The sequence below is a fragment of the Meleagris gallopavo genome, chromosome 4 (assembly GCF_905368555.1).
Source record: "Meleagris gallopavo chromosome 4, MGAL_WU_HG_1.1, whole genome shotgun sequence".
NCBI lineage: Eukaryota > Metazoa > Chordata > Aves > Galliformes > Phasianidae > Meleagris > Meleagris gallopavo.
In genome coordinates this window covers 49,093,053-49,118,857 of record NC_139407.1, presented here as the reverse complement: position 1 = coordinate 49,118,857, position 25,805 = coordinate 49,093,053, and the positions used below count along the sequence as shown (strand labels likewise).

The 25,805-nt window shown below is 40.8% G+C and overlaps 2 protein-coding genes and 1 long non-coding RNA gene across 3 annotated transcripts; 1 reads left to right on the top strand and 2 right to left on the bottom strand.

The window, feature by feature from the left end:
* The first annotated feature begins 1,616 nt into the window (after positions 1 to 1,616).
* On the top strand, positions 1,617 to 17,387 carry KLB (klotho beta). The gene is made up of 6 exons (XM_003205866.5): positions 1,617 to 1,724; positions 2,196 to 3,462; positions 10,800 to 11,304; positions 12,956 to 13,224; positions 14,039 to 15,182; positions 16,885 to 17,387. The coding sequence occupies exons 2-6, from the start codon at positions 2,725 to 2,727 to the stop codon at positions 17,244 to 17,246; spliced, it is 3,018 nt and encodes a 1,005-aa protein (XP_003205914.1). The 5' UTR covers positions 1,617 to 1,724; positions 2,196 to 2,724; the 3' UTR covers positions 17,247 to 17,387.
* LOC146544499 (uncharacterized) lies at positions 6,764 to 13,960 on the bottom strand. The gene is made up of 2 exons (XR_014883166.1): positions 13,876 to 13,960; positions 6,764 to 7,157 (listed from the first exon to the last, which is right to left on the bottom strand). It is a non-coding gene; the product is annotated as an uncharacterized LOC146544499 (long non-coding RNA).
* Positions 17,388 to 19,299: 1,912 nt separating the features above from the next.
* On the bottom strand, positions 19,300 to 25,771 carry RPL9 (ribosomal protein L9). Its single transcript, XM_085223301.1, has 8 exons — positions 25,748 to 25,771; positions 25,272 to 25,318; positions 25,076 to 25,191; positions 24,122 to 24,217; positions 23,676 to 23,808; positions 21,000 to 21,080; positions 20,595 to 20,710; positions 19,300 to 19,424 (listed from the first exon to the last, which is right to left on the bottom strand). Exons 2-7 carry the CDS (start codon positions 25,315 to 25,317, stop codon positions 20,604 to 20,606), a joined length of 579 nt encoding a protein of 192 aa, XP_085079427.1. The 5' UTR covers position 25,318; positions 25,748 to 25,771; the 3' UTR covers positions 19,300 to 19,424; positions 20,595 to 20,603.
* Between the last annotated feature and the right edge of the window lie 34 nt (positions 25,772 to 25,805).

Sequence of the window (25,805 nt, the reverse complement as noted above, 5' to 3'; positions counted from 1 at the left end):
TTCAAATTCACGTGTTCCAAATTTCTACAGATCAAGCCCCATGTTTCCAAGCTGAATCCATGAACTGAGAATATGTGATCAGTGTTCAAGTGAAAAGTTGGTTCATAACTGGAATTGCTTAATCAAGACAGAAGCAAGAATAGAAATTTGACAGATGAGAACTGAGCTTCCCAACTAATGCAGCATCAATGGCAGATGCCCTGGAGACCACAGCCTCTCCCAGCCTCGATTCATTCCCAAACCAAGGTTATTAAATGCACGGTTGGAGGCAGGAAACCCCACTGTGGACATCCACAACAGCATTAGGGCTGGAGCCTGCACTGACTTTGCCCCCTGAGCTGGTGCAATAATTAAATACTGCCTCTTCTCTTCCCTTCCAGCTGCACCCTCGCTTCTCAGCAGTCCCTGATCACATCTCACTTGGCTGTGCAAATTGTTTTCTGATTTAACACTCACAGTATTTCCTTTCCCCAACTCTTTGCTCAGCTAATCACATCTCTATTTCAAACTCAAGTCACTATATGATTCTCCTCAGTTTGCTTCCTTTTTATTAAGTAACGTTACAGACTAACCAGTTAAAATGACAAAGCAGAAAGAAAATAAATTCAGTCATTTTCAAACCTCGATTAGGGCATGCTCTAAGTCATATAGATAATAATGAAAGAAATACGATTAAGTTAGTAACTTAATCTCAATTAAGCACCTGGGAGCACAAGCCTCTGCTGTGCCCTTTGCATCTCATGCAAATGCACCACACCATGCTTGAAATAAGGTGCAAGCTGTGCTAGCCCTGCTGTAGTTGCTGGGCAGAAGCATGTTGTTTATACTTTGTCAATACAATTGCCCCAGTGCTTTGAGCTTTCATGGGTGCTTTGAGCTCAAGCATATGTTGATCATGGCATCTAACTACTTTAGCATTACAGTAGCATCTTTAATGACTTGTATTTCAGTTTTGCTTCATAGTACAGTACACACAGTTGAAGCTTTTAAATGCTAAAACAGAAGGATTCTGTTCATGCAATAACTAATCCAATTAATATTTCAAATGCTATTCCATATAATAAAAAGGAACATGTCAGTGTATACAGTAGATCCATTTGGTACAGGTCCTATCTACACCTCCCTTTCTCAAATTGCCTCTGTGGGATCTTTGCTGAGAAGCAGGGAACAGGTGCTGAGGGAGTGCTGGGTCTGCTCTGTTGGACAGATTGACCTTAGGTGAGCGGCTGCCCTGCCGCTGGAGATCTGCAGTGAAGATGTTGGTGGGAGCTTTCTCCATCACCTATGGTGAAACTGTCTCTTGTAAAGGCGCTGCTCAGATATGCTTACAAAGGTGCACTGAGGTAGATGTAGTTTTTTGTTGTTTATCTTATAAACAAATACATAAAATGTCTTTCATCTTCCACTGTTTTAATAATCTGAAGGTATGTCAGAATGGCATTATGCTATGCTAGAAGAGACACCCGTGCTGCTTGCAAACATGCTCTCACAAGCAGCAGGAACAATAAAGTCGTAGCCCAGCTGCCCATCTGGACTTTCATCTCCTGCATGTCAGCAGGGCTGATTCATCTGAGCGCAGTGCTGTACCTACGTGGTAAGTTGTTCCATGCTCAGATTTCAGCGCACGACTGCCTTGCAGGTACAGATCCATTGCTATCGAGCAACTCTGATTGTAGCATGAATACATTTTACATGACTTTATCTGAAGAGATCAAGACTGGCAGGTATCAGCCTTACGGTATTTATTAAATTTACCAAATCTTCACATGCGTAGCTTAGCTGTAATTTGAAATATATTAAAAGATGAGATTATAAAATATTGTCTAGCTGCTCTGTAAGATATTCCCTGTACTGATGGCCCAGCTGCAAGGTTATTAAATTAATAACAAAATAACATCTTTCAAGCCTAATTATCTTTGCTAATTATTTTTATTTTAAAAAATTAAGGGAAATTGCTTAAGGGCTAGTACAAACCCGTGTTAATTTCGTACTGATGCTGTACATAGGGCTGTACATAGGACTTTTATAAGCTATAACAGCAGTTGTGTGTATCTGGAATAAATTTAGCCTTGCCTTGTGTTTCTTTGTAATTACTGGGATATGCATATGTATGTTACAGTCTCTTTGTAGGCATGATTCTGTCCTGATTCTAGAAATAAACTGTATACTAATGCTGTATGTTACATTTCTTGCAGGCAAAATTAAACTCTGGGAAAAGACCCCCAAGCCCTTCTGGCACTCTTAGAATTTAACATGTGAGTCACTAAAAATTTTAAATCACACTTTAATTGAGGACTTTGTAATTAGAATTTTGTTTCTTCCTCATTTCCTTGAAATACAGTTTCAGGAGGAACAGAGAACAGGACAGCTTCTTAGCACCTTGTCACCTGTATGTTCCCATGCGAGTGACCAAGCTTTCTGTTTCGCTCAGGTAACCTATTTCCCCGCAGTAAGAACACAGCCGAGGTGTCTCAGTGACCACACAGAGGCCACCTCCCTAAAAATTACGCTGTTCTCTGACCCACCCCAGGTCTCACAGTTCAGGCTAAACATTAACAAGGCTTTTACAATCACAAGCTTTTAGTGAAGCTTTGATAAGACACTCCAGCAGTTAGCAGCAAGTGAAGACAGCCTGCACAGCAGGGATTCCAGGGAATGAATGGATTTTTTTCAGTATTGGTGAAGGGAATCTGACTTTTAACACTGGCGTTATAAAGCAGCATAATGCGTGGCCGACAGCTGAAGAGATTTGTTGCTTTTTGGACATTAGTTTTCATAAGGATAGTTGCTGGGCTTGCCGGAGAGGGAAGATCTGTGTGGAAAAAGGATCCCAACTCCAGTCCTGTGAGTGAAAGACAGATGTTTTTGTATGACAGTTTCCCCACAGAGTTTCTCTGGGGCGTAGGGACGGGGGCATTCCAGGTGGAAGGCAGCTGGAGGAAGGACGAGAGAGGACCCTCCGTCTGGGACCACTTCATCCATGCAGAGCTCAGAGACACTGACAGCGCAGATGTTTCCAGTGACAGCTACACCTTGCTGGACAAAGATGTGTCAGCTCTGGATTTTTTAGGAGTTACCTTTTATCAGTTTTCAATCTCATGGTCAAGGCTTTTTCCCACTGGACTGGTAGCAGCTCCTAACAAAAAAGGACTCCAGTACTATAACAACCTTATTGACTCTCTGATCTACAGAAATATTGACCCTGTGGTTACCCTGTACCACTGGGACCTGCCCTTGACGCTGCAAGAACAATATGGGGGATGGAAAAATGAATCAGTCATTGATATCTTCAATGACTATGCCACCTTTTGCTTCCAGACCTTTGGGGATCGTGTTAAATATTGGATTACCATCCACAATCCTTATTTAGTTGCTTGGCATGGGTATGGCACGGGTATTCATGCTCCTGGAGAGAAAGGGAAAATAACTACTGTCTACGCTGTAGGACACAATTTGATCAAGGTACAGTATAATAAGGATTTACAAACGAATCTTGCACTGTCATGGGAAATAATGGGAGAAATCAGTCATGTAATCAATGTTAAAAAATAATAATGAAGGAATGTGAAAATACCAAGAAATAGCCCTCAGCTAAGGCAGTCTTTAAAAGAATATTTTTTTAATCTTCATGTTTATTTAATTGTAGTCTCAACAGCTGACTCAGTAATTGTTTTCAGGTGCTTGTTTATTTCTCTATTTAAATTTTTGCTTACAGCATCTACCTATTAAAGATCACGGATTTCCTTCTTTATTCTTTTAGTTACACTGAAATGACTGTTCTGTCATTCAGCCACCCTAAAATGACTATTTTATTAGCTCATGCAGAGATTGTTTTTCTATTTGCTTATGGGATCAATTCTACTACTAATAGAAGATATGTTTATACAAATATGATTAGTTCTGGCTTAGTAAGATCATATTGCAAAATGTTTATCACTGACCTAGCAAGGTCATCAGTTCTTGGTTTTGGAAGATAACAAATGTTCCCTTTACTATTTAAGAGTTTCAAAATTACATTATTTCCATAGCCATTTCTGCATTTTCATTTTTATGTGAGTGTTATTTTATGTATCAGCTTTCTTCTACAGAATTAGACATCCAATAGATTTGATCCCGTGATCGGTAGCTTCAACAGCTTCAGCACAGGATCCTAAGTTCCTAATATTCTTTCTTTGAGAAGGGCAAGAAGAGGAGTCTCAAGGTTATATTTTTAAGGAAAAAATGTAGAGACATTCATGCTAATACCAAAAACTTAACAGAATTTACAGCATCTCTGATTTCATTCCACAAAGTAGCTTGTTCATATACTTAAGAGTTTATATTCTTATTTTCTTGTGCTGTAATTTAAAACGATCTCCAACAACAGCAGTTTAAGATAATTAACAATATAAATACACCTTTTTTTCATCTGTAGTGCTCTAACTACTTTAAAGAGCAAGTTGTTGTCCTGTCTTTTTGATAGAGAAGCTAGTATGATTCTACATGCTCAAGCAATGCCTAGGTGTCACAGACCTTTTCCACTGCATACCATACATTATAAATGTAATTAACAAATACATCTGAATGTATTTGTTACATAGAAAGAAGTATGCACGTTGGGAAATATTAATTAACAGTGTTTAAAATTTTCTGCAACTTCTATTTCTTGTATTTGCTTCCAGGCTTGAACTGGAGAACATCTTTTTTCAGAAAAGCTCACACTGCAGTCAATAGAAGTTTTACACAAAAGAGTCATCGGGTGTCCAGATTCAATAACTGATTTCAGACACAGCACATGAATTGACCTAGCTATAGAGATTTGTGAAGCATCTCAAAAAGAACTAATGCCCAATCATTCTTTCTGTTTTTCAAGTGCTACATAAGATATATTTGATACAATACATGTAAAGAATGTAATGCAAATATGCGGTATGGCTTGCCTACATTTCTGAGTGGCATAATTGAAACTGGGCTATCAGCTCAGCAGTGTCTGCATTTTTCCACATTAAAATCCATATAAACACCACATAGCATAAAGAGAGCAATCCCTCTGCTGAAGAATCAGCTGAGTGTGCCAGGAAGCCAAGCAGAGCCAGGCCTGATACACAAATTACTAAGTGACGTTTCTTGGTGAAGATTATTTAACTCAGAGTTGTTCATTCTAGCTTTAAAATCTATGCTTCTGAGCATTAAACAAATCACTAGAAAGAAGGATTTGGTGAGACTTTGTGCTACACACAATATGTTATTCTTGAGCAGAAGTTATTTTCATTTGTATCTTTCTCACAGCACTGTGAACATTACAGAATGTATTAGCAATTTTCTCCAGTGGCACTGTAAAACTCCTGAAGATTTCAGGTCTTCTTTACAAAGAATTGTAAATTTGTAGTAAAGCATCTGGAGTGTAATGTTTTGTGGTTGGAGGTGGAATTGAAACTTGCGGAAACTGTTGACACAAGTCAACACATCTTATATATATGTAGATATTTTTAAATAAAACATAGTTAAAGCCAGCATACCACATAAGACATGAGTGGTATGCTTTTCAAGACAGGTAGCCAGAATCTTTAAGAAATTTATTTTAATTCTTAACTAACAACTTTAGTAGACTGAAGAAAACCAACAGCTTAAAACTCAAATATTTGGTTGGGAAAAAAAAAATCCACGTTTCAGAACCAATAAAACAATGATCTGTTTCCATGAATGAAGGTCATTAGGTAAGTAATTATCTTATGAAGGATTTTCAACAAAAGAAGGATTTATCTGTTCTTTTCAAGCTCAGGAGACATATGCTGTTCCTAGCACAAGGTATTGCACATGCTTTGTCAGCTGTTACATGTGCTTTCTTTCTGCGGTTTGCATCCTTCTAATGAAATGGCCCAGATGCATCTTCTAAGAGCCAGCCCTCTTGTTATTCAAGACCCAGAAATAAAATGAGCTACTGAATGCAGAAGCAAAGGTTGCTAAGCAGTGCACTTGGGAGTTCTGCATTCAGAAAACAATACATAGATATTGATGTTTCCATCTAAAATATATGCCTATATATATTTTACACAGTGTGTCATAATGCTGCTGATCCTTATAAAAGATCTGATAGTATTCACATGGAAATGAATAGGAAATATGATGTTTGAAGCTTTTAAATTATAAATGGCTAATATTCTCACTTAGGTGAATCTCTACTCAATCAGATGGTAGTCACTAATACGAGGAACAAGTGAAATTGGATACCATGTAGAGAAAGACAGTCTGCATCTCCTTTTTTCATTAAAAGGGACTGTCCTTCACAAAAGCAACACTGGAACACAGTGAGGTGTAACTTGCCATGTGACACTGGAAAGACATATCAACAAAATACAAAAACAATGAATTAGCTTCTGAAGTACTGCTGAGGTAGGGAAGAAGAGACTGCACATGGGAAAAAAAAATAGATGCATTTCTTTGATTTGATAGTAGTTACATTGGAAAAAAGCAGGAAAATATGAAGCAGTTGAATCATCGTCACTGGAAATAAACAGATATTCATCTGATCAATTATCACCATTTTCTGTAGACCCAGTTATGTTCTTCCTGCTTCTTAGGCTGAGGTTTGTAAACACTACAAACTACAGACCAGCTATCTTTTCTTCTTCTGTATCAGTGCCCTCCAGACAGTTCTGTCCTTGCTGTGACAGGCAGAAACTGACTTTTTTTTTTTTTAAATACTGTATTTAAGACTGTTCACATTCCCTTCCGTCTTGCTCCTTGATGAAAAGTGCAGGAGAAAACTAGCAGAACAAGGAAATCGTGCTACAATTTTTTTTAATTGACATGTTTTAATAACACATTCTTGGAAAAGAACACACATGATGTCTACACACAGATCCATCACATCACAGATCAGGTTCCTCTCTGTGCCTGTGAGTTACTCCTAGCTCTCTGGAAGCAGTTCCTGTGCCAGGATCTCTTCACGGACACACTATTACCTCTAGGCTCTTTGGATGAGCGTGTCCCTGAGAAGTCCCATAATTCATTCTCTTTAAAAACAAATTTCTGCTGAAGGAATCAGGAATCATTTTATCTCTAAGTCCACACAGACACTTTTGCCCCTTCTCTCCTCAGGATCTTGAAAGATGAAGCTACACCAGTGCCCATCTTTCTTACAACAGAAGAGAGATTGGTGTCCATCAAGTACGGCCCTAGAGAGACAGCAGAATTTTTATGCTTACAAATGTCATTGCCGGAAGATTTTCCAAACAGTGTCAGTCATCAGTGATGACAGTACTTTACAAGGTTTGAATAAGAAATGATTCATACTTTTCTATACAATTTGTTGTTTTCAATTTAGCTTACTTACACTTCTTGGAAACCATCAGGAAACATGCAGTCCAAGTGCAGAATGGCTAACACTCATCAAATTCCATCTTAAAACTTTCAAACTTGATCACCTACATGTCCACAGCCATTTTTTCCTCCACAAGGATTCAGCTTCAGAGTCAGTTTGCAAAATAAAGGCGTTTTCTCTACTCTGACCACAGGGCATCTTTACCACAGACCAAAAGCGCCTTGAACCAAAATAAATTCTCCAAATAAGCCCCCCACACCTGCTCTGCTTCTAAAGTGATTTTTACACTGTCATCATCAGACTGTCTATTTTAGCTCCTCATTCTTTAAAACCCAAACAACTAAACACAAAGGGAGAATCTCTTTATTAGGATTTTTTTAAATTCTCTTGCTGGCCAGCATGCTGAAGTAACTCTACAATGTTTTGCGTATTCCATAGTGAGATATTCTATGAAAGCCACCTTATTGTAGCAAATCTTATGAATCTGAAAGTGTCGGTGTTTCCATGATAAGCTTTTTTGTCTATACTGAAAATAATGTACAGCAGCAGAGTTTGAAGGAGCATGAAAATATTTCAAGAGAGAACAACACTGTTGTCTTTCTTTTATTAAATTGACTTATTCTATCTAGCCTTTTTGCAGGGTTAATACTAACTGGCTTAGCACTCTTGTGACTTTGAAGTCTGTGGAATAATTGCTATACTAATACCAGGACAATATGCTGAAATTAATGTCATACGTATCTAGAATAAATACCCATTATTGATCCTGCTTTCGCTGTGTACTCAGCCTTGACATTTGTCCTTGATCTAACAAGGAAAGTGAAAGATTAGGGATTAAACCGTAACTGAAAACAAAAGATTAGTCAAGATTTACTCAAAATAGTAAGCGTAATGTATGATACAGCTTTTAAATCAACGTTTATTTCATGTTTCATCTTACAAAACAAATGCTAATTATCAGTTGGTTCCATCAGTAACAATTTGCAGTTAGAATACATCCTTCACCTGAGAATGCTAAGCTGCTTCACGGACAATTAACAGCTCAAAACAGAATTACTGGCGAGCAAAAGCTATTACATCTACAACAACTGCAAAAATCTTCAATATAGACAACTCACTTTTTTTTTTAATTGGGACAGCCCTTGGAATTAGGAGACATCAGTGATGCATATGAATTTGTGATGTGAAAATCCTACTTTGACTCATGCTAGATGCATGTATTTCTATTAGAGTTCTGCTCCTGTAGAATGGCACTTGTGGCTGCTTTCACACCTGCAGACAATGTTTTAGTAGTAACTTTATTTTTCTCTAATCAACTTCCTGAAATTGCATATGCAGCTAATGAAGTCTCCCTAATAGTCTTTTACCTGTCAGTAGTGCATTTTTAATTGGTTGTTTTTTGGCAAAGCCTTCTTACGGCACTTTATTTAGTAGTACGGGATTGCTAAGTTTTACCAGATGCCCCCATCCTGCTACCTGGCTGTGTGAATAACACAGCTGACTTGAGCAAAGTTTTTCTTGTCAAACCAACAGAAACATGTATCTTTCATTAAACAGGTGTTAGTAGGCTGTGTCTGCGGGAAAATATTCATTAACTACCTAAGAAATCAGTAAGGGCAGGTAAATACAAGCTAACACCAAAGTAAGGCTGGCTCTAGCAGCCACGTGGGGCTGGAGGGACGTCTGGGTGGGGACAGTGAGGGTAACTGAGGGGAGGGCACTGGCCACATAGATTTTCTGATAAGACTAATAAGAAATCCCTTTTGTAATATTATAACTGTAGCTTTCAGTTTTCTTCATGAGTACAATTTTGCTGGCCTCCCTTTAGCCTGCATCTCAAAGGTTAATGTTGTTTTATCAGTACTTTCAAAGACAGACCTTGAACGAGTGTTACAAGCATGACCTTAGAAACCATAAACAACTGATACACAAAATTTCACAAGCTGTCATTCCACAGTACTCCTGAGTTTAAACAAATACCCACCTGACATCAGGCCTTTTTTTTTTCTTTCTTTTTTCCAAGCAGTGCATTTCTAGATAAATTAGCTGAAATTATTGTTAAATGTAAGCAATGCTGTTTGGCTTTGTAATGTCAATCTAACTCGTAGAAGTGTTTCACAATATTTCTCCCTGTTTTCCTGGGTGCAAACAGTCATTTGCTTTAAAGCTTAGTGTATAGAGCCGTACTTCAGGAGCAATGTAAACCCTGAGTTATTGGACAACTCATCAGCAGGGGGAGGTGTCAGCTCCTCTCCTCTATCACATCCATCTCCAGAACATCCAGAGCCATCCTTCTCTGACACGTGCAATCTCCTTTTTTTCCTGTACAGGACTCAGAACAATGCTAGAGGCTCCTAAATCTCCAATACATTCGTTTTAACGCACAGACTATAAAAATTTTGACTTATGTGATTTCTTAACTAAATAATTAATGCGACATTCAAAGGTAATTCTGGTGTGTGACAATGTTAAACTATCTGAAACGCGACGATGATCTGAAAAATTGAATTACAATGCAATAAAATGTATGTTTTCATTGCCACTAATACACTTGGCAAAACTTGCGTCTGTCCCGGAGAAGGCATTGATTGGCATCACCTGAGTGCTGATATGTGCCATAACCAATAAAACTTGGGAAATGCAGCTGTCAGATTTCCTTTTAAAACCAAAGTGATGCTGCTGTCAGAATGAATACTTCAAAGGAATAAACTTTATTCTGTTCTGTTTTATATACTGTCAGGAAAACTATAATTATAGCAACTTCAAAGAAGAAATGAACTGTAAGCCTGGATCAAAATTCTCACACTGGGAAAGAACATTTTGTTTCAAATTTTGCAGCTGCAGCTTAAGGCTTCCTCCACATTTCGTACATAGGATACTTAAAGTGGAAAATTTGTATAATTAGTGCAAATTCAAACAAATGAAAGTGCATCCTAAGAACAGAACAGAGGGGATGTGCCCTGATCACAGCAAATTCAGGAAGCCCCCATAGCACAAAGCCAATCAGTAGCACAGAGCCAACACTGACAGAGGAGACATAATTTGAGATATATAATTAATGTAAAAATTGTAATTACAGTTTAAAATTTTAACTCTACCAACAATCAGTACTTTACAAAGAAAGAACTAGCCGGGACTGTGCAGATCACTGATATCTCACTGTCAACAGCTGTTTGGTCTAAAATTAGCTGTAAGAGCCATTTCACATATCTGCTGGAACATCTAACCTTCAGACCTATATCAAAAGGCAAAAAGCCAAATGCATCATAGCAACAGCACACAGGAGATGCTGAGCGTTACCACCATCTAAAGACCTTGCATTTTAGCAGATATTGCCCAGTGTATCTCTTCAGGGTGATTGTCGTATCTTAATCATTCAGTGACGGTGCCACAGAAGTCTGCAGCAGATCAAACCTAGCTACCTGGCTGGCTGGCTGCCTACACAGACACAGATTTATTAAATAGCAGCAATTCAACCTTGTTTTTCTTTTCTCAGGCTCATGCAAAAGTCTGGCATAACTACAAGAAACACTTTCAACCATATCAGAAGGGACTGATGTCCATAGTCTTGGGATCCCACTGGATCGAACCCAACAGATCGGAAGACGCTTTGGACATTTCTAAATGCCAGCAGTCTGTGGAGAGAGTACTTGGATGGTTTGCTAAACCCATCCATGGGGACGGCGATTATCCAGAAGAACTGAAAAATGAATCTTTTTTGCCACGCTTTACTGAGGATGAAAAAAAGTACATAAAAGGAACAGCTGACTTCTTTGCATTTTCCTTTGGTCCTGATAACTTCAAACCTCCAAACACTCTACCAAAAATGGGACAAAACTTGTCGCTCAATTTGAGAGAAGTACTGAACTGGATTAAACTGGAATATGACAGTCCTCGGATCTTCATTGCAGAGAACGGCTGGTTCACTGACAGCCATGTGAAAACCGATGACACCACCGCCATCTACATGATGAAAAACTTCATAAATAAGGTGTTGCAAGGTTTGTGCACAACTGAGCTGCTGGATTCTTTTTTGGATTTTTTTTTTTGGGGGGGGGAAATTTTAAAGATAATTTAGCTTTTTAATGACTTGATCTTTTTTTAAAAGGCATAATGGCAACTAAGTTAATTATTAATTATTTCTACTGCGTAAGTACAAGCCACAGATCAGGATCCACTGGTGGTAGTGTTGTACAAACAGAAAAAATATGTAGTCCCTGTCCCAGAAAGCTAAAGTCCAACATCTGGGTACAAAACTGAGTCAGAAATGAATGTAAACAAATACATTGCATATCACTTTTCACTGATGGCAGCCTGACTGTAAAACCTTTGTGTGGGCACATACCTTGACAGCAGGAAAATAAGGCAGTGACAACAGGCTGTCATTGTCGTGCCAAGCCCCTACTTCAATGCCAAATGCACGGAATTAATCAGCAGGAGAATGGCAATCATTCTTTGGGATTACACCATGCCAAGCAGAAGATAACGTGTTTTAAATACACAGGTTGAAGATTGGTATTCTCACTTCAAAAAGCCAGAGGGCAGGATCTGCTCTCTGAAGGCCAAAGATTTAATTTTATATAAAACATTAATGCTGTTAATGTCTGAAGCCTCTGCAAAACCTATATTTTTCCATTTCAGTGCTGGGGGGTAGGAGACACCACTGGTTTGGGTGCCAGCGTCAGCTGAGGCCATGCCCTCCTGCACCATGCACTGTGTGCCATGCTGCTGTGGTGGGTGGCCTAGGTCCTTCACAAAAACATTTCTAATCCTCAGCAAAGGGAAAAGATGTAAAATCAGAATGTCTGATCATCAACAAACAAAATCAAACTCCTAATGAAGGTTGCCTAGATAAAGTTGTTCCAAACTGCGAACTTCACATAACCCAGTATATATGACATAGCCTGATTTGTCCTGAATTTGAGGTTATATTCCTGTACTTGGTTTGATATTTTAAATATTGCATGGCCACAGAGGGAAGCCTAGAGACAGGACTGCAGTTGAAGATGCGTGGCAGGTAGATTACTAGGTAAGAAAATGCAACCCTCTTCTGCAGCAGATTTGACTGTAATAACCATCCGTGGGCCCACGCTTCTGAAATGTTTGGGTCAGTGCTCAACTAATAACTACAGGAACTGTAGTTCTGTATTTTTACATGTATCTGTATTTTTACATATATCAATACTTCAACCTGTTTCAAAATACAGAGTAACATCTTCATTAATGTTTTTTTTTTTTTCTTTTTGTGAAGGAAATTGTGTCTAACCAACAATAACATTCCAAATATATTTTCATATTTTTGCTGACAGAAAAATCTAATCTAATATAAATTAGCTCCTTACAGCAAAATCAATTTTATCTGTTTAACCACAAAACATCATTTGTATAGGCCAGATTGGAATGGGTTGGTGGCTATTGACATGGCATGTGTGTCAGAGGAGAGTGCTGAAAGCTTTGCACTGCATGCTTGTAACTTATAGTGCAGCGAATCACGAAAATAAGTTGCATAAAATCATCATTGCTATGAACAGATCCCAGCTGCCGTTCCTAAAGGCAATTGAAACATCTTTTACAGCTGTTACTTTCCAATATGTATGTTAGAGTATTAAATATGATATAATATAATCATGAATGTTAATTTCTCTTACACAGCTATTAAATATGACAACATAGATGTGTTCGGTTACACAGCCTGGTCACTCCTTGATGGCTTTGAATGGCAGCATGCCTACAAAATCCGGCGTGGATTATTTTATGTGGATTTCAAAAGTGAAAAAAAGGAACGGATTCCCAAGTCATCTGCACTTTATTATAAACAAATCATACGGGAAAATGGCTTCTTCCCAAGAGAGTCTACACCAAGTGTTCAAGCTCAGTTTTCCTGTGACTTCTCCTGGGGTATTACTGAGTCTGTTCTGAAGGTAAGAGTAAATAAAATGCAGAAATGACCACTGGAGGCAGAACAATTATGAGCTTACTTCATGAGTAAAAGACTGGGTGCAGTACCTTTCATTCTCAGTGCACACTGTACAGCATCTTTTTTCCCAACATTTTCCCGCAGTACCTATTTCAGCTTTAAATTTGGTAGACAGTTTGGTAGACAGACCAATGTGTATGGCAGTGCTGAGATACTCTTTGTCATCACATACAGAAAGGTAGTCCAATGAAAAAAATATTAACCACCTCAAATACCAACAAATCTCTATAATTTATCCTACTTATCAACGACTGTAGGGAAAAAAAGTAAAGCTTCTATATATTCTGTTCAGCATTCTGAGTAAATATACAGCATAGAAAAGACCACTTATTTTAAATAATATTTCAAACTTCACTGTATTATGCTACAAATTGCACAAGAAGTGTTAAAAATAACAGTAAAGATATATCCTTTTCTACACAGATACTTGTTAACTAATAGAAGATAGCAGAGATGGAATTCATACTAAGCACTACACATTGTTTGTGTCAGATATTTGCACGGGCAGAAAGACTACCGGTAAGAACAGGGACTGGACTGTTGTGCCATGGTTGCACAGGACTGACCTTGGCAGCAGTGCCAGAACAGTGCTCACCTGTTACATCCCCTGCTGCCTCTGCAGAACCATCAGAACCGTCCTTTGTGTGACCACAGAGGGAATCCATCTGGGGCATTTACCTGTGTGAAAACGGACCTAGTGTATGCTGGCGGAGGGGTCAGTATGACCTCATTTTAACATACTGCTTTCCATTCCCCAGGCAGAGTCAGTGGCATCCTCACCCCAGTTCTGTGATCCAAACCTCTACCTGTGGAACATCACGGGAGATGGGCTTCTGCACAAAGTGGAAGGAGTGAAGCTAAAAACCCGTCCGGCACAGTGTACGGATTTTGTCAGTATTAAAAAGCAACTTGACCTCCTGGAAAAAATGAAAGTCACCCACTACAGATTTGCACTTGATTGGTCACTGATTTTACCCAATGGAGATTTGTCAGTGGTCAACAGACAGGTGCTGAGGTATTACAGATGCGTGATTAGCGAAGTGCTAAAACTCAACGTCCAGTCTATGGTCACCCTGTACTACCCAACGCACGCCTACCTGGGCCTGCCGGGCCCTTTGCTGCAGACAGGAGGGTGGCTCAACCAGTCTACAGCCTACGCTTTTCAAGACTACGCGGCTTTATGCTTTCAGGAACTTGGTGATTTGGTTAAACTTTGGATTACAATAAATGAGCCTAACCGACTCAGCGACGTCTACAACAGGAGCAGCAGCGATACATACCGGGCAGCACACAATTTGCTAATAGCGCATGCCATGGCCTGGAGAACATATGACGAGCAGTACCGGTCCTTCCAGCACGGCAGAGTGTCCCTGTCCCTGCACTCAGATTGGGCCGAGCCTGCCAACCCCTACTTTGAGTCCCACACCAAAGCTGCCAACAGGTTCCTTCAGTTTGAAATAGGCTGGTTTGCCGACCCCATATTTAAGACCGGAGACTATCCAGCTACAATGAGGGAATACATCCACTTTAAAAACAGAAAAGGCCTCTCACACTCTTCACTGCCATCTTTCACAAGCGAGGAAAGGAAGCTCATTAAAGGTGCAGCTGACTTCTACGCGCTGAATCACTTCACCACACGATTTGTGATTCACGAGCCCCAGAATGGGAGCCAGTATGAGTTTGACCGTGACATCCAGTTCCTACAGGACATCACCTGCCTGAGCTCCCCTTCCCGGCTGGCAGTGGTGCCCTGGGGAGTGCGCAAGGTTCTCAAGTGGATTAAAAGAACCTACGGTGACATAGATATCTACATCACAGCAAATGGAATAGATGACCAGTCCTTGGACAACGATGAGCTTCGGAACTATTACTTAGAAAAATACGTACAAGAGGTTTTAAAAGGTGAGTCTATGATAGATTCCTCAGAGCTGTTTTCATGGCACAGACCCGGGGCACAAGCTTTGCCCGATGCAGAGGCAGATGTAGGAAGGGGCCTGCATCAGAGTAGCTAGTTACTCTGAAGTCTGTAAGAGACAGCATTTAATGAGAAATGCAGCAATGCTGTGTTGTTAGGCTGAGACCCAGGCAGTTATGGAAAGGTCCCTGAAAGGCACTGGTATCTGAACCGTACAGCCAAGGATGCGCAATACATCCCTACACTATTTCCTACTGACCGACACCGGAGACTTCCCTGGCCAGGCCATGGGATGTTCAAAAGCCCCTCTGGAGCAACTGTCCCCTGCACATCCTGGCTCTCCAGGAGCTAAATATGTGAAAAATGAGGCAGGTCTTACTCACAGCTAGCCATGGCTTCAGATTGCTTCTGGATGCTAACAATAAGCAGAGCATTTTTCCTCCAGTGCTTAGCTCTTTCCCAATTATTACAGAATTGATGAACATTTGCTGGTTTACTTTTCATGTCAATTTCACATTACAAACAAGGGGACAGTAAGTTATTCTGCTGCTACCCAAAGGTCACTTAAAGGGCCACCATCACAGTGCTCCCAATTCAATTTTCAGATAGCGTGATACTTCAGACTATTCATGGAAACATCTCCCTAGTTTACAATGCTTTTGCTGAGTCTGGCTCACATCCTCAATTATGCTTTGTGCTTATATATGAATGAGAGATGTTTACTCACCAAGGACTGTTATTTATGATTTCATTCAAGTATTTTTTGCCCAGCACTTGCGTGCATCAGGGTAACAGTCACATATGATAAGGGTCTGAGCAGCTGGGTCTGGAATAAGGCAGGAATTTCATCAACACCATTCTCAGGACCCAGCTGGCTATCTGCTCTCCATCTGCAGGTAGGTTCACAAAAGAGCAGGGCCTTGCTTTTGCCAGAGGAAAGCTCCCAACTCTAAGCCTGCTCAGACCTGCAGACTCAAAGGAAAACAGCTTGAGAGGCCTTCCACCTCCTCAACTCTGCGTGTGTGGGAGCTGGCATCCTGTCACCTTGCAAAGGCAGCAGCTCTTACCTCCAGCTGACATTAGAAATGAAAAGCTGGGAACATCAGCATTTGCACAGATACAAGATACCACAACGTGTGGAGGAATGAGGGCAGTGAAGTTCATCTCACCCTCATCCACCTCCTTCTGTCAATGAAGGTATCATCCGAATGTTAAGATCGCTTCCTTTTCACATTGTGGCCCACGTGCAAGGAAGTACGAAAAGTAGCAGCACTTATCTTGGTCTTTTCAGCTACAGCTCTGAACTGCAGGCCTGGTCCCAACTGCCTAACGCAATGCGGGAGGTGGGACAGAGGTTGGCTGGCACTTACTGAAACATTCCCAAGTGCCATTTGTACATGTAGACATTCAGAGATACGGGCTACACGTCTGTGCAAATCCTCTTTTCATAGGATAGGTCCACAAAATTCCCAGGTTCAAACTTTTTTTGGAACAATGATGCATTATTTCTAATTAATACAGCGGAAGCTGAGTATTATTAGAAGCAATAACTGCAATTAAATATTTTATGATGTAGTTATAGTCTTTAAATGAATAACCATTTGAAAACTTAACTCATTACCAGAAAGTCTTTAAGTCACACAAAATTTTATTAACAATATTAACAGCTCTCTATTTTTTTCCTCCCAGCATACTACATTGACAAAGTCAAAATTAGAGGCTACTATGCATTTAAGCTGACCGAAGAAAAATCTAAGCCCAGATTTGGATTCTTCACTTCTGACTCAAAAGGAAAGCCTTCAATAAAATTTTACAATAACCTGATAAGCAATAATGGCTTTCCTGCCGACTACTCTGTCTGTGATCCATCCAACAATGACAAGCAGTGTAGCTTCTGTTTGTTTGTTTCTCAGAAGAAGCCGTTAATATTCTTCGCCTGCTGTCTTTTCTCCACTCTGATCTTGCTTTTAACTATTATTGTTTTTCACAAAAGAAAAAGAAGAAAACGTTTTAAGGCAAAGAGAATCCAGCGCATTTGTGCGTCACTTTAATAAGGGGCACAGGCCCACTTTCAACAGGATTCATGACTGTGCATTCTACAGAGGACCATGTAGAACAGGCAACTGCAGAAAAGCACTATGTGAGTCACTCCAGTTATACACACCGAACACCTCAGTTGAAAACAGAAGGTAACTGTATGCACAGGAAAACAAGCTATGATACCTGCTTGAAAAGTGAAATCACTTTTCTCCACTTTCTGTACGTATGAAGAAAACGTTATGCCTTTCCTGTGCCTTGGAATAACCTTACAAATTGTGTGACTTGAAAAGAGATATTAGTCTGTGAGAACTGATATGCACTTTTATACAAACTTCTTTGGACCAAAACTTCCTGTGATGTATATTCATGCTATGAATGATGTTAAACACGAAGATGCAATTGGTAGTTTATAAATAAAAGTGTTAGCAAACACCAAATGGGTAGGTGCAATCACTATCTGTAGCTTCGCACTTTTGGAGCAACAACCTAAACATTCTGTCACTTCCAGCTGCCCCTAAACACTGAAAATAGCATCAAACACGAGGTAAGTGATGCAATTTCTTTATTGTTATACAAGCATACAGAACCTCAATAGTAAGACCTGAGATATGTTTATCTCCAACTTGCAGAAACAGTGCTACCTAGAGAGAAGCATCCTTACCCATCCAAGGCAGTCACCACTTCTTCCAGCTGCTAGAGTCGAAGTCCATACACCCACACAGAACTACCAGGGTACAAAAGTACACTGACATTGAAGAATTAAGGCAGCTAAATATTGTGGATCCCTATGAGCCGCCAACTAGGAACTTTGCATATATCCTCAAACTAGTACGCGTGCAACCGACTAAACCCCCACCACCCAACCTTGAATCTCAGTTCATAAATGCACGATTACTCCTCCAATCTATTTCAAGTACTGGCCAACATCACAGGAAGTTGATTTAGTCAAAAGGCAAGTAGCAGTAAAACCATGATTCTTTTGAACATGAAAACACTCTGCCAGAACAGCAAATGGCAGGAATGTTACAGATGCACACATCCATCACCTGGACAAAAATCTTCCGGAGCCCGTGCAGACACTTCCATGTGCAACCCATTCTGGGGAACTGCTTTAGTAGAGGGTTGGACTGGATGACCTTGAGAGGCCCCTTCCAACCCCTACAATTCTGTGCTCACTGTGTAAGCCAACAGAGAATTCCAAAGACTGACTTGGTGGGATAGCTTGAACACAAGAAATTGTTCAAATTTCATATCTATAAAGTTCAGTTCAGTGGTACAGCACTCCAACCTGATCTGACAGCAGAATCACTCAGTTGCTTTAGGTACTTTCCCTTTGCATGCAGAGTTGTTTCCCTTGTTATTAAGCTTTAGCCACTTTATACCAGTATTTTATGCAATTCTTTTCAAAACTGATGATAAAAGTTACAATGTAGATTTTAGCGTAGCATAGAAACAGCACAAAAGTCACAGAAAGACTTGACATCTTAAAAGAGAAACAAAGAAAAAAAGTGTAATCCACAGACACAAGTCACATACTGAAAATCCGCTGTATCTGCATTCTGATGTAGGTATTTCAGTTTTCTTAATTCAATGTTGCTCAAGCCATGTAAGTCATGTGTTCAGGCTTACTCTAACCCTGCATCCAGGTTAAAAAGTCTCGTAAGTTGGCTTTAAACAATTCCAGATTGTTTTCAACATATTTCAGATCTGGAATTTCCCTCCAGAATCTGTATGTGGTCATCTGCTTTTGTAATCACTGGTTTGAGGTTTCGAATACTAAGAAAAAACACTAATTTCCTTCCTTTGAAAACAATGTTGTTGCTATTTTTTAATGTTACGATTTAAAACTACCACTCTGGGGCTTTATGTGGCATGAGGATTCCAATCCATCAACTTCTGGTGATCAGAATGTTCCGAGAGAAGTAACATTGCACAAGACTACAAACGTACAGAGCACTAAACTATTTACCATGACTATGTGACAATGTGCTTCTCCAGATGATGAAGACCTTGAGCAGGTCCACATTATTATCATTTAGATCTTAAAAAAAACAGACCAAGATATGAAATATATTTTATTTTATTAAACCTCTGATCTTGTTCAGTTGTCATATTAGATGTCCCAATCCAGTACATGCTGATATGCTCTCTCATTTTTTGTTTTGTTTTTTTTTCCAGGACCCAGACAACTGTAAATAAAACATTGAAGAACTTTTAAAAAAGTTTTACCTAGCAATGCAAACATGACATTCAAAAGCCTGCCTACAGACATAAAACAAGTTCATCTGGTAGTTTTAATACAAAACAAGAAATAATAGCGCCAAAAAATCTGCCCAACTTATTCAGACAAGATTACTTGAAAATAAGTAAATGCTCAAAACTGTATAATAAAGAGAGAAGTTGTTCTATTTCTTATGGAACTCTGTGCAGCGCTGGCAATCACTTTTTCTGTAGCCTGTAAGCACCTGATATCTGCCTGCTGCTAATAAGATTTAGTTTATGAAATTCACTTCATCAGGATCCTCTGTCTCAAGCTCTGGTTCAGAAGGCACACATTTATCTTAAATGCAACTCAGCCTGTCTCATCCTACATGAGTTATATATTTGGACCACATAAGGATCCATACACACCTGAAATGCATCAGATTCCTCAAGCAGTCAAAATTCTTAAACATCAAATCCTTGTGCTCAGTGTCAGTAGCAAATTTACATTAACAACTATTTATCACTGTTTATCTGACTTTTGTTTACAAGCATTTACATAACTATGCAGAAGACCCTAACATGTAAAATACTATCCTTTTTTATTATTATTATTATTACTTTATTTAGAGAGAAAAAAATAAAAGGAAAGCCAGTGTATAACTAGGAGGAGTCTTAGTCTAAGGAAGTTCTCTCTGTAATAACTGGAAATTGCTCTTTCATCCCAGGTCAGCTGGCTTTCAATTCTCAATTATCATCCAAACTAACATTCACGCTATTGAACATTCAGTTTAATGTTCATCCTACAGCAGCATGAAACGACGTTATTAAGAGATGTGAAGTTGCTGTCAAGAGATCTAAGTTTCAGGATGTAAAGAAGCTTCATACGATTGCATCCCTGTAGTGAACATGGTAAAATACTGAGTCCCTGTTGAAATAAACTTTATCAAACCCCCAGTTCAAGTCACAATCTCCAGACACTTCTCACACACGCTATCTCACATCCCCACTGTTCTCAGCTCCCATGCTCTGTACACCATAGACTTCAAGATGCAAGCAAAGGTGCTATGCCTGTCCTCAGAAAGAACTGAACACACCTGACAACTACAGCACCTTAACGTACAAAATAATGCAAATCCACGTAGGATGACACCAACCTATTAGTTTTACTCATCTGCCTGCTGTACTGTTCCTTTCTCGGAGACGTAGATACCGTCCAAGAATTTCCTGATATCTTTATTCTTGACTGTAGTGGCTTGCTGGATCAAGGCAGCTATGAACAAAGCAAAACCATTAGCATAAGAGATCTAAACATAGTTATCTCTAGTGTTTTAACTAATAAAACTATCACTTGGAGGAGGGAATTATCAACTTGAAATCATGTCAGTTCTAAAGAAAGAAGTATGCACTTCACTCAGCACATCTTGGCAATGAGGCAGAAACATCTGAGCTGTCATTTACTTCAGCATTGGAGAAAAAGAACAGAAATTGTTTGCTAAACTGATATCTCCAGATAAACTCAAAAGTATCATCACATTTTCCCTTGCAACTACTTCACAAACCTGAATTGGAGACCAATTCAATGTCATTCCCTTCAAGGATCAGCTCATCTTTCTGGGCTTGAGAAACGGCACAGGAAACACCTACAGGAAAGAAAATGCACGAATTCGTTATCAGTGAAGACAATAAACACATCTTAAAGACACAGCATTCAGGTCCCAATTTATGGATGAAAGCTCTTCTTCTGAGCTCCATTAAAAAAGGGGCAGCCAGCAGGGAGACAGAGGTGATCGTCCCGCTCTCTTTGGCTCTTGTGAAGCCCCATCTGGAGTACTGCCTCCAGGCCTGGGGTCCCCAGTACAGGAAGGAGGTGGAGCTCTTGGAGCGAGACCAGAGGAGGGCCACAAAGATGATCAGAGGGCTGGAGCACCTCTCCTATGAGGAAAGGTTGAGGGAACTGAGCTTGTTTAGCTTAGAGAAGAGAAGGCTCCAGAGAGACCTCACTATGGCCTTCCAGTACTTGAAGGGAGCATATAAACTGGAGGGGGAACAGCTGTTTACGTGGGTGGATAGTGATAGGACAAGTGGGAGTGATTTTAAACTGAGACAGGGGAGGTTTAGGTTAGATATTATGAGGAAGTTTTTCATGCACTGGAACAGGTTGCCCAAGGAGGTTGTGGATGCCCCATTCCTGGAGGCATTCAAGGCCAGGCTGGATGTGGCTCTGGGCAGCCTGGTCTGGTGGTTGGTGACCCTGCACATGGTAGGGGGATTGAAACTAGATGATCATTGCGGTCCTTTTCAACCCAGGCCATTCTATAATTCTATGATTCTTATTCTAAACAACAGATGAGCTTCTATGACTTAAAATGGTCCTTCCACAACTCTTCCAAGATTGTCCTCTCCCAACAGTTTCAGCACACAGAGATTACTTCCCTTCAACCCAGAGCATGACTTGCACGTTACTGCATTACAGCATTAATCACCAACACAGCACATAAGCTGGAGAATCTGCCAGCATGACCGTCAGCTAGGTGGTGCCAGTTTCTACATTCTTGTGCTCATGAAGACAAAACCGGATACAGACCAAGTAAGTCACTGAAAAAAAAAAATCCTGTCCTCTGCTATGTTAAGCACCATATTTACACAAGAAACAATAAATACCTTTCTAAAGGACAAGCACTACCACATTCAGGAATCTAACAGGAAACTTTCACTTGCACAGAAAGTATCACAAGTGCAATTCTATAGTACGATCTACTTAGTTAATTGGTGGTAAACTAACACTTCACTAACACCTATCTTTGACGTAAATGTTGATTTAAAAAAATAATCAAGTACAGTAGTCAAGCCCATCTTTAACACTACGCTGTAAATCGAAGTCAAAGCCCCTGTACCAACTCCACACTGCATCTACCAGGGAGTTCTGAGCAGTCTGATGCTTCATCTGAACACATCCTGAAATACCATCTGTCACACACACACAGAGTAGTGGAAGTATTAAAAAAAAAAGTCTGAAACATCAAGATAATTATGTTTCTGAAGTGTTACAACTTTCCCTCCACAGTTTTTGTAAAAATTTCAATGATTGGTTCAATTGTCTTGGTGCCTGCTAACTTCCCATCTACTCAAGATCTCCAGTGCCTTAGGAAGCACTGGGATCTGAGATCCCTCTACACGACACAGCTATTTGAGACAGGATTACAGTTACCTCTGGTGAAGTATCAGGTACTTTGTACCCCAGCATGGTTTGGTTGTACTTCTTTGACCAATAACTGGCTGTTGTTGAGAGATTTAGGACATTTCAAGGTGCTAACTCCATCACAGTTATGAAGTGTGCCTGCATACTCAAAAAAATATCCCATTTTCTGCTTGATGCTTTGAGCAGCAGTTTGAAAATGAGTGATTACTCAAGAACAGAGACAGACCCAAGGCCCCATCCACACACTGCTCCAGATACTACAGGATCATATAATAGATAGTCATTTGGGCTCAACTCTTTGCCAGGTACAAAACTGGATGGACCGACGCTCAGTCTGGATATTAGAAAATTTCTTCTCAGAAAGAGTGGTGAGGTATTGTAACAGAATGCCCAGGAAGTGCTGGAGTCACTGTCCCTGGAGGTGTTTAAGGAAAGGGCAGACGTACTAGTTAGGGATATGATGGAGTTGTCAATATTGATGGCAGGTTGGACTAAATGATCTTAGAGATTTTTTCCAACCATAATGATTGTATGATTCCTTCTGGAAGCTTAACAATGTCCTTCCAATGTTCACCTTATTGGGCTTCTTGCTAACCACAGGTACACAGAGCTGATGGGTAAGACGAAAACTGAGACGTGCTCCTGGCTAATTACAAAATTAAAAATACAACTCTTTACATGTGTGTGAAATTAGATGACTTACAAAGTTTAAAACAGAAACACCAGTCTAAAATTGAGCACCAGAAATTCACACCAACAAACTCGGTGAAGACCAAACAACAATGAAATTAAACGCTGGGATCCTTTTAATTTCTACTGCAATGACTAGCTTTAAGTTTTCTCATTACAAAGGATAAATTGCAAAACTGTTATTAACCACAGCAGTAAATGTATTGCAAGGTCACATAAATTCAGACAGACTGAAAAATGCTGCTTCCAGTAATCTGCTATTTCTTGCTATCAGTGGCAGCGCCGAAAGGGAATAGCTTGAACCCTATTAGAAATAACTGAGTACAGTATCTCCAGACGTACTCACCTGGCCTCATGCGCACCCTGCGAATGTACTTCTCTCCCAAAAAGTTCCGGATTTCCACAAGTGAGCCGTTATCCTGGATAACTACATTGATTGGGAAGTGAGCGTACACCGACCTCATCTTATAACGGAAGCCCTGGGATAAAAGGCATCGTTAGGTACTGAAACCAGGAAATCACAACTCATCCAGAAAGGAAAACAGATGCATAAAGCTCACTGGTTACACTTAAGAAACAAATATACTGAAAATACGGTCCTTGCAAGGACAAGACACTAAGCCCAAGAAACATCCACAGCTTATTGTTCATGCCTTCCTCCCCCTGAATTTGTTTGATATCCAAAAAGAAAAAAGAAAGCTGTTCACATGCATAATATCTGACATGCTTAGAAAAGCTCATTCAAGTCTGTCCACTCTTGCCACAAAGATGCCATTTGAAAACTAAACTTACCAGCGTAACACCCTTTATCATGTTCTGTACATGGCTGCAAATTGTGCGAACTGTTGCCAGCTCCTTTCTGTTACCCCACCACTTGTCAACACGCAGCTATACAGAAATAAATAATAACAAACCTGTAAGTTACATTCCAGTACTAAAAATAAAGTGACTTTGTGACAAATTAAGAACGAGAAGCTATTAAAAGCACAGATATACTTTATTTCTTCAAAAGACCGTTAAAGGCCCACCCAGCTCCAGCCCCATGTAGTGACCACAATCACACAAGAAGTTTTCTTCTTCTTCTTGTCCCATCAGTAACAAACCTGCAGAGAAGCTGAGACAGGCAGCAGGTCTAAGAAGGTTCTGAAACCTTAAGCTGAAGGATGCAGCATCCAATACTAAATGCTGAACTAGTTGTTCTGAAGTCAGCCTATTACATGCAAGCTATCCATTTCCTCAGTTACAGTGTTAGGATCCAGTGCTTTTCTGACTGTAGTAAATGCCTACTAAAAGTTACCAAAAATCAGCCATTTTTGCCTCTTTTTCTTCTGTTGAAGATCTGTTTACACCGCATGAAAATATTATGCACGTATTTAGACAATCAGCCCTCCCAATTTAACTTGCCAATTCCAAAAACTAAATGTGCTGCATTACTTTCAGTTAAAACACACCAAGCAAAAGAACAGCATACAATAGGTATCCCCTTCCCAATACTGAGAACTGCAACCACACAGAAAAACAATCAACACCACTCCAAGACACAAGAGAACTTCAAGACAGCCATGGAGTCTGAGCAGGCCTCAGCATTCCACCAGACCAACTCGTCCCAGGAAACATAAAGGAACTCATTTGCACAGAAAACAAAATCAGAAACATCTGCTTGAAGCTCCTAGACTTTTCAGGCCTTTGAACAGGCCGTGCTCCCCTCCCCCCCACGGGCACGGAGCACAGCCCCGCAGCACTCACCTTCCTGCGCTTCTTTCCCAGCAGGGACAGCTCCACGTTGATGTGGTTGAAGTCTCTCCGCAGTGTTCCCCGGGGGCCCTTCACGATGACCGTGCGGCCCTTCAGGGACACGGTGACTGCAAAGCGAGCACAGACAAACGCACGTTACGGCTGGGAGGCCGGCAGCACGAGAGCCTTTCAGGAGAGTGCTACGCACCTTGATCAGGGATGTCCACGGTCTGGTTGCTGAGGATGGTCTTCATTCTGCAAACGACAACCACGAAAAGCTGCAGCCCGGGAGGGAAAGGCCCTTCTTCTTACCCCCCGCTCCTCCCACGCCTTTCCCCCCACGCACCCCGCGGCCCGCAGCTACGGGATCTCCCAATCTTCTACCGCCGCCGCTACGGCCACGCGTGCCCGCACGCAGGCCCGAATCCGGGCCCCAGGGAGGCGGCGGCCTCCGCGCCCTTCCCCGCAGCAGGGCCCCGCCGGGCCTAGAGCGGGGAGGGGCGGGAGGGACGGGAGGGGGGACGTCGGAGAAAGCGCCATCCCGGCGGCTCCCCCGCTCGGGTCGCGCCCAGAGCACCGCGGCGGTGCGGCCGCAGCCCCGGTTGGCCGCTCGCAGCCCGGCGGGGCGGCGCGGAGCCGGCCTGCCGTAGATGGCGTTGGATGCGGCCGCTGGCCGCGGCTCACCTGGCGGCAAGCGGGGCCGAAAAGGCCGGCGTGTGACGTCATCACGTTCTTGTAGCCG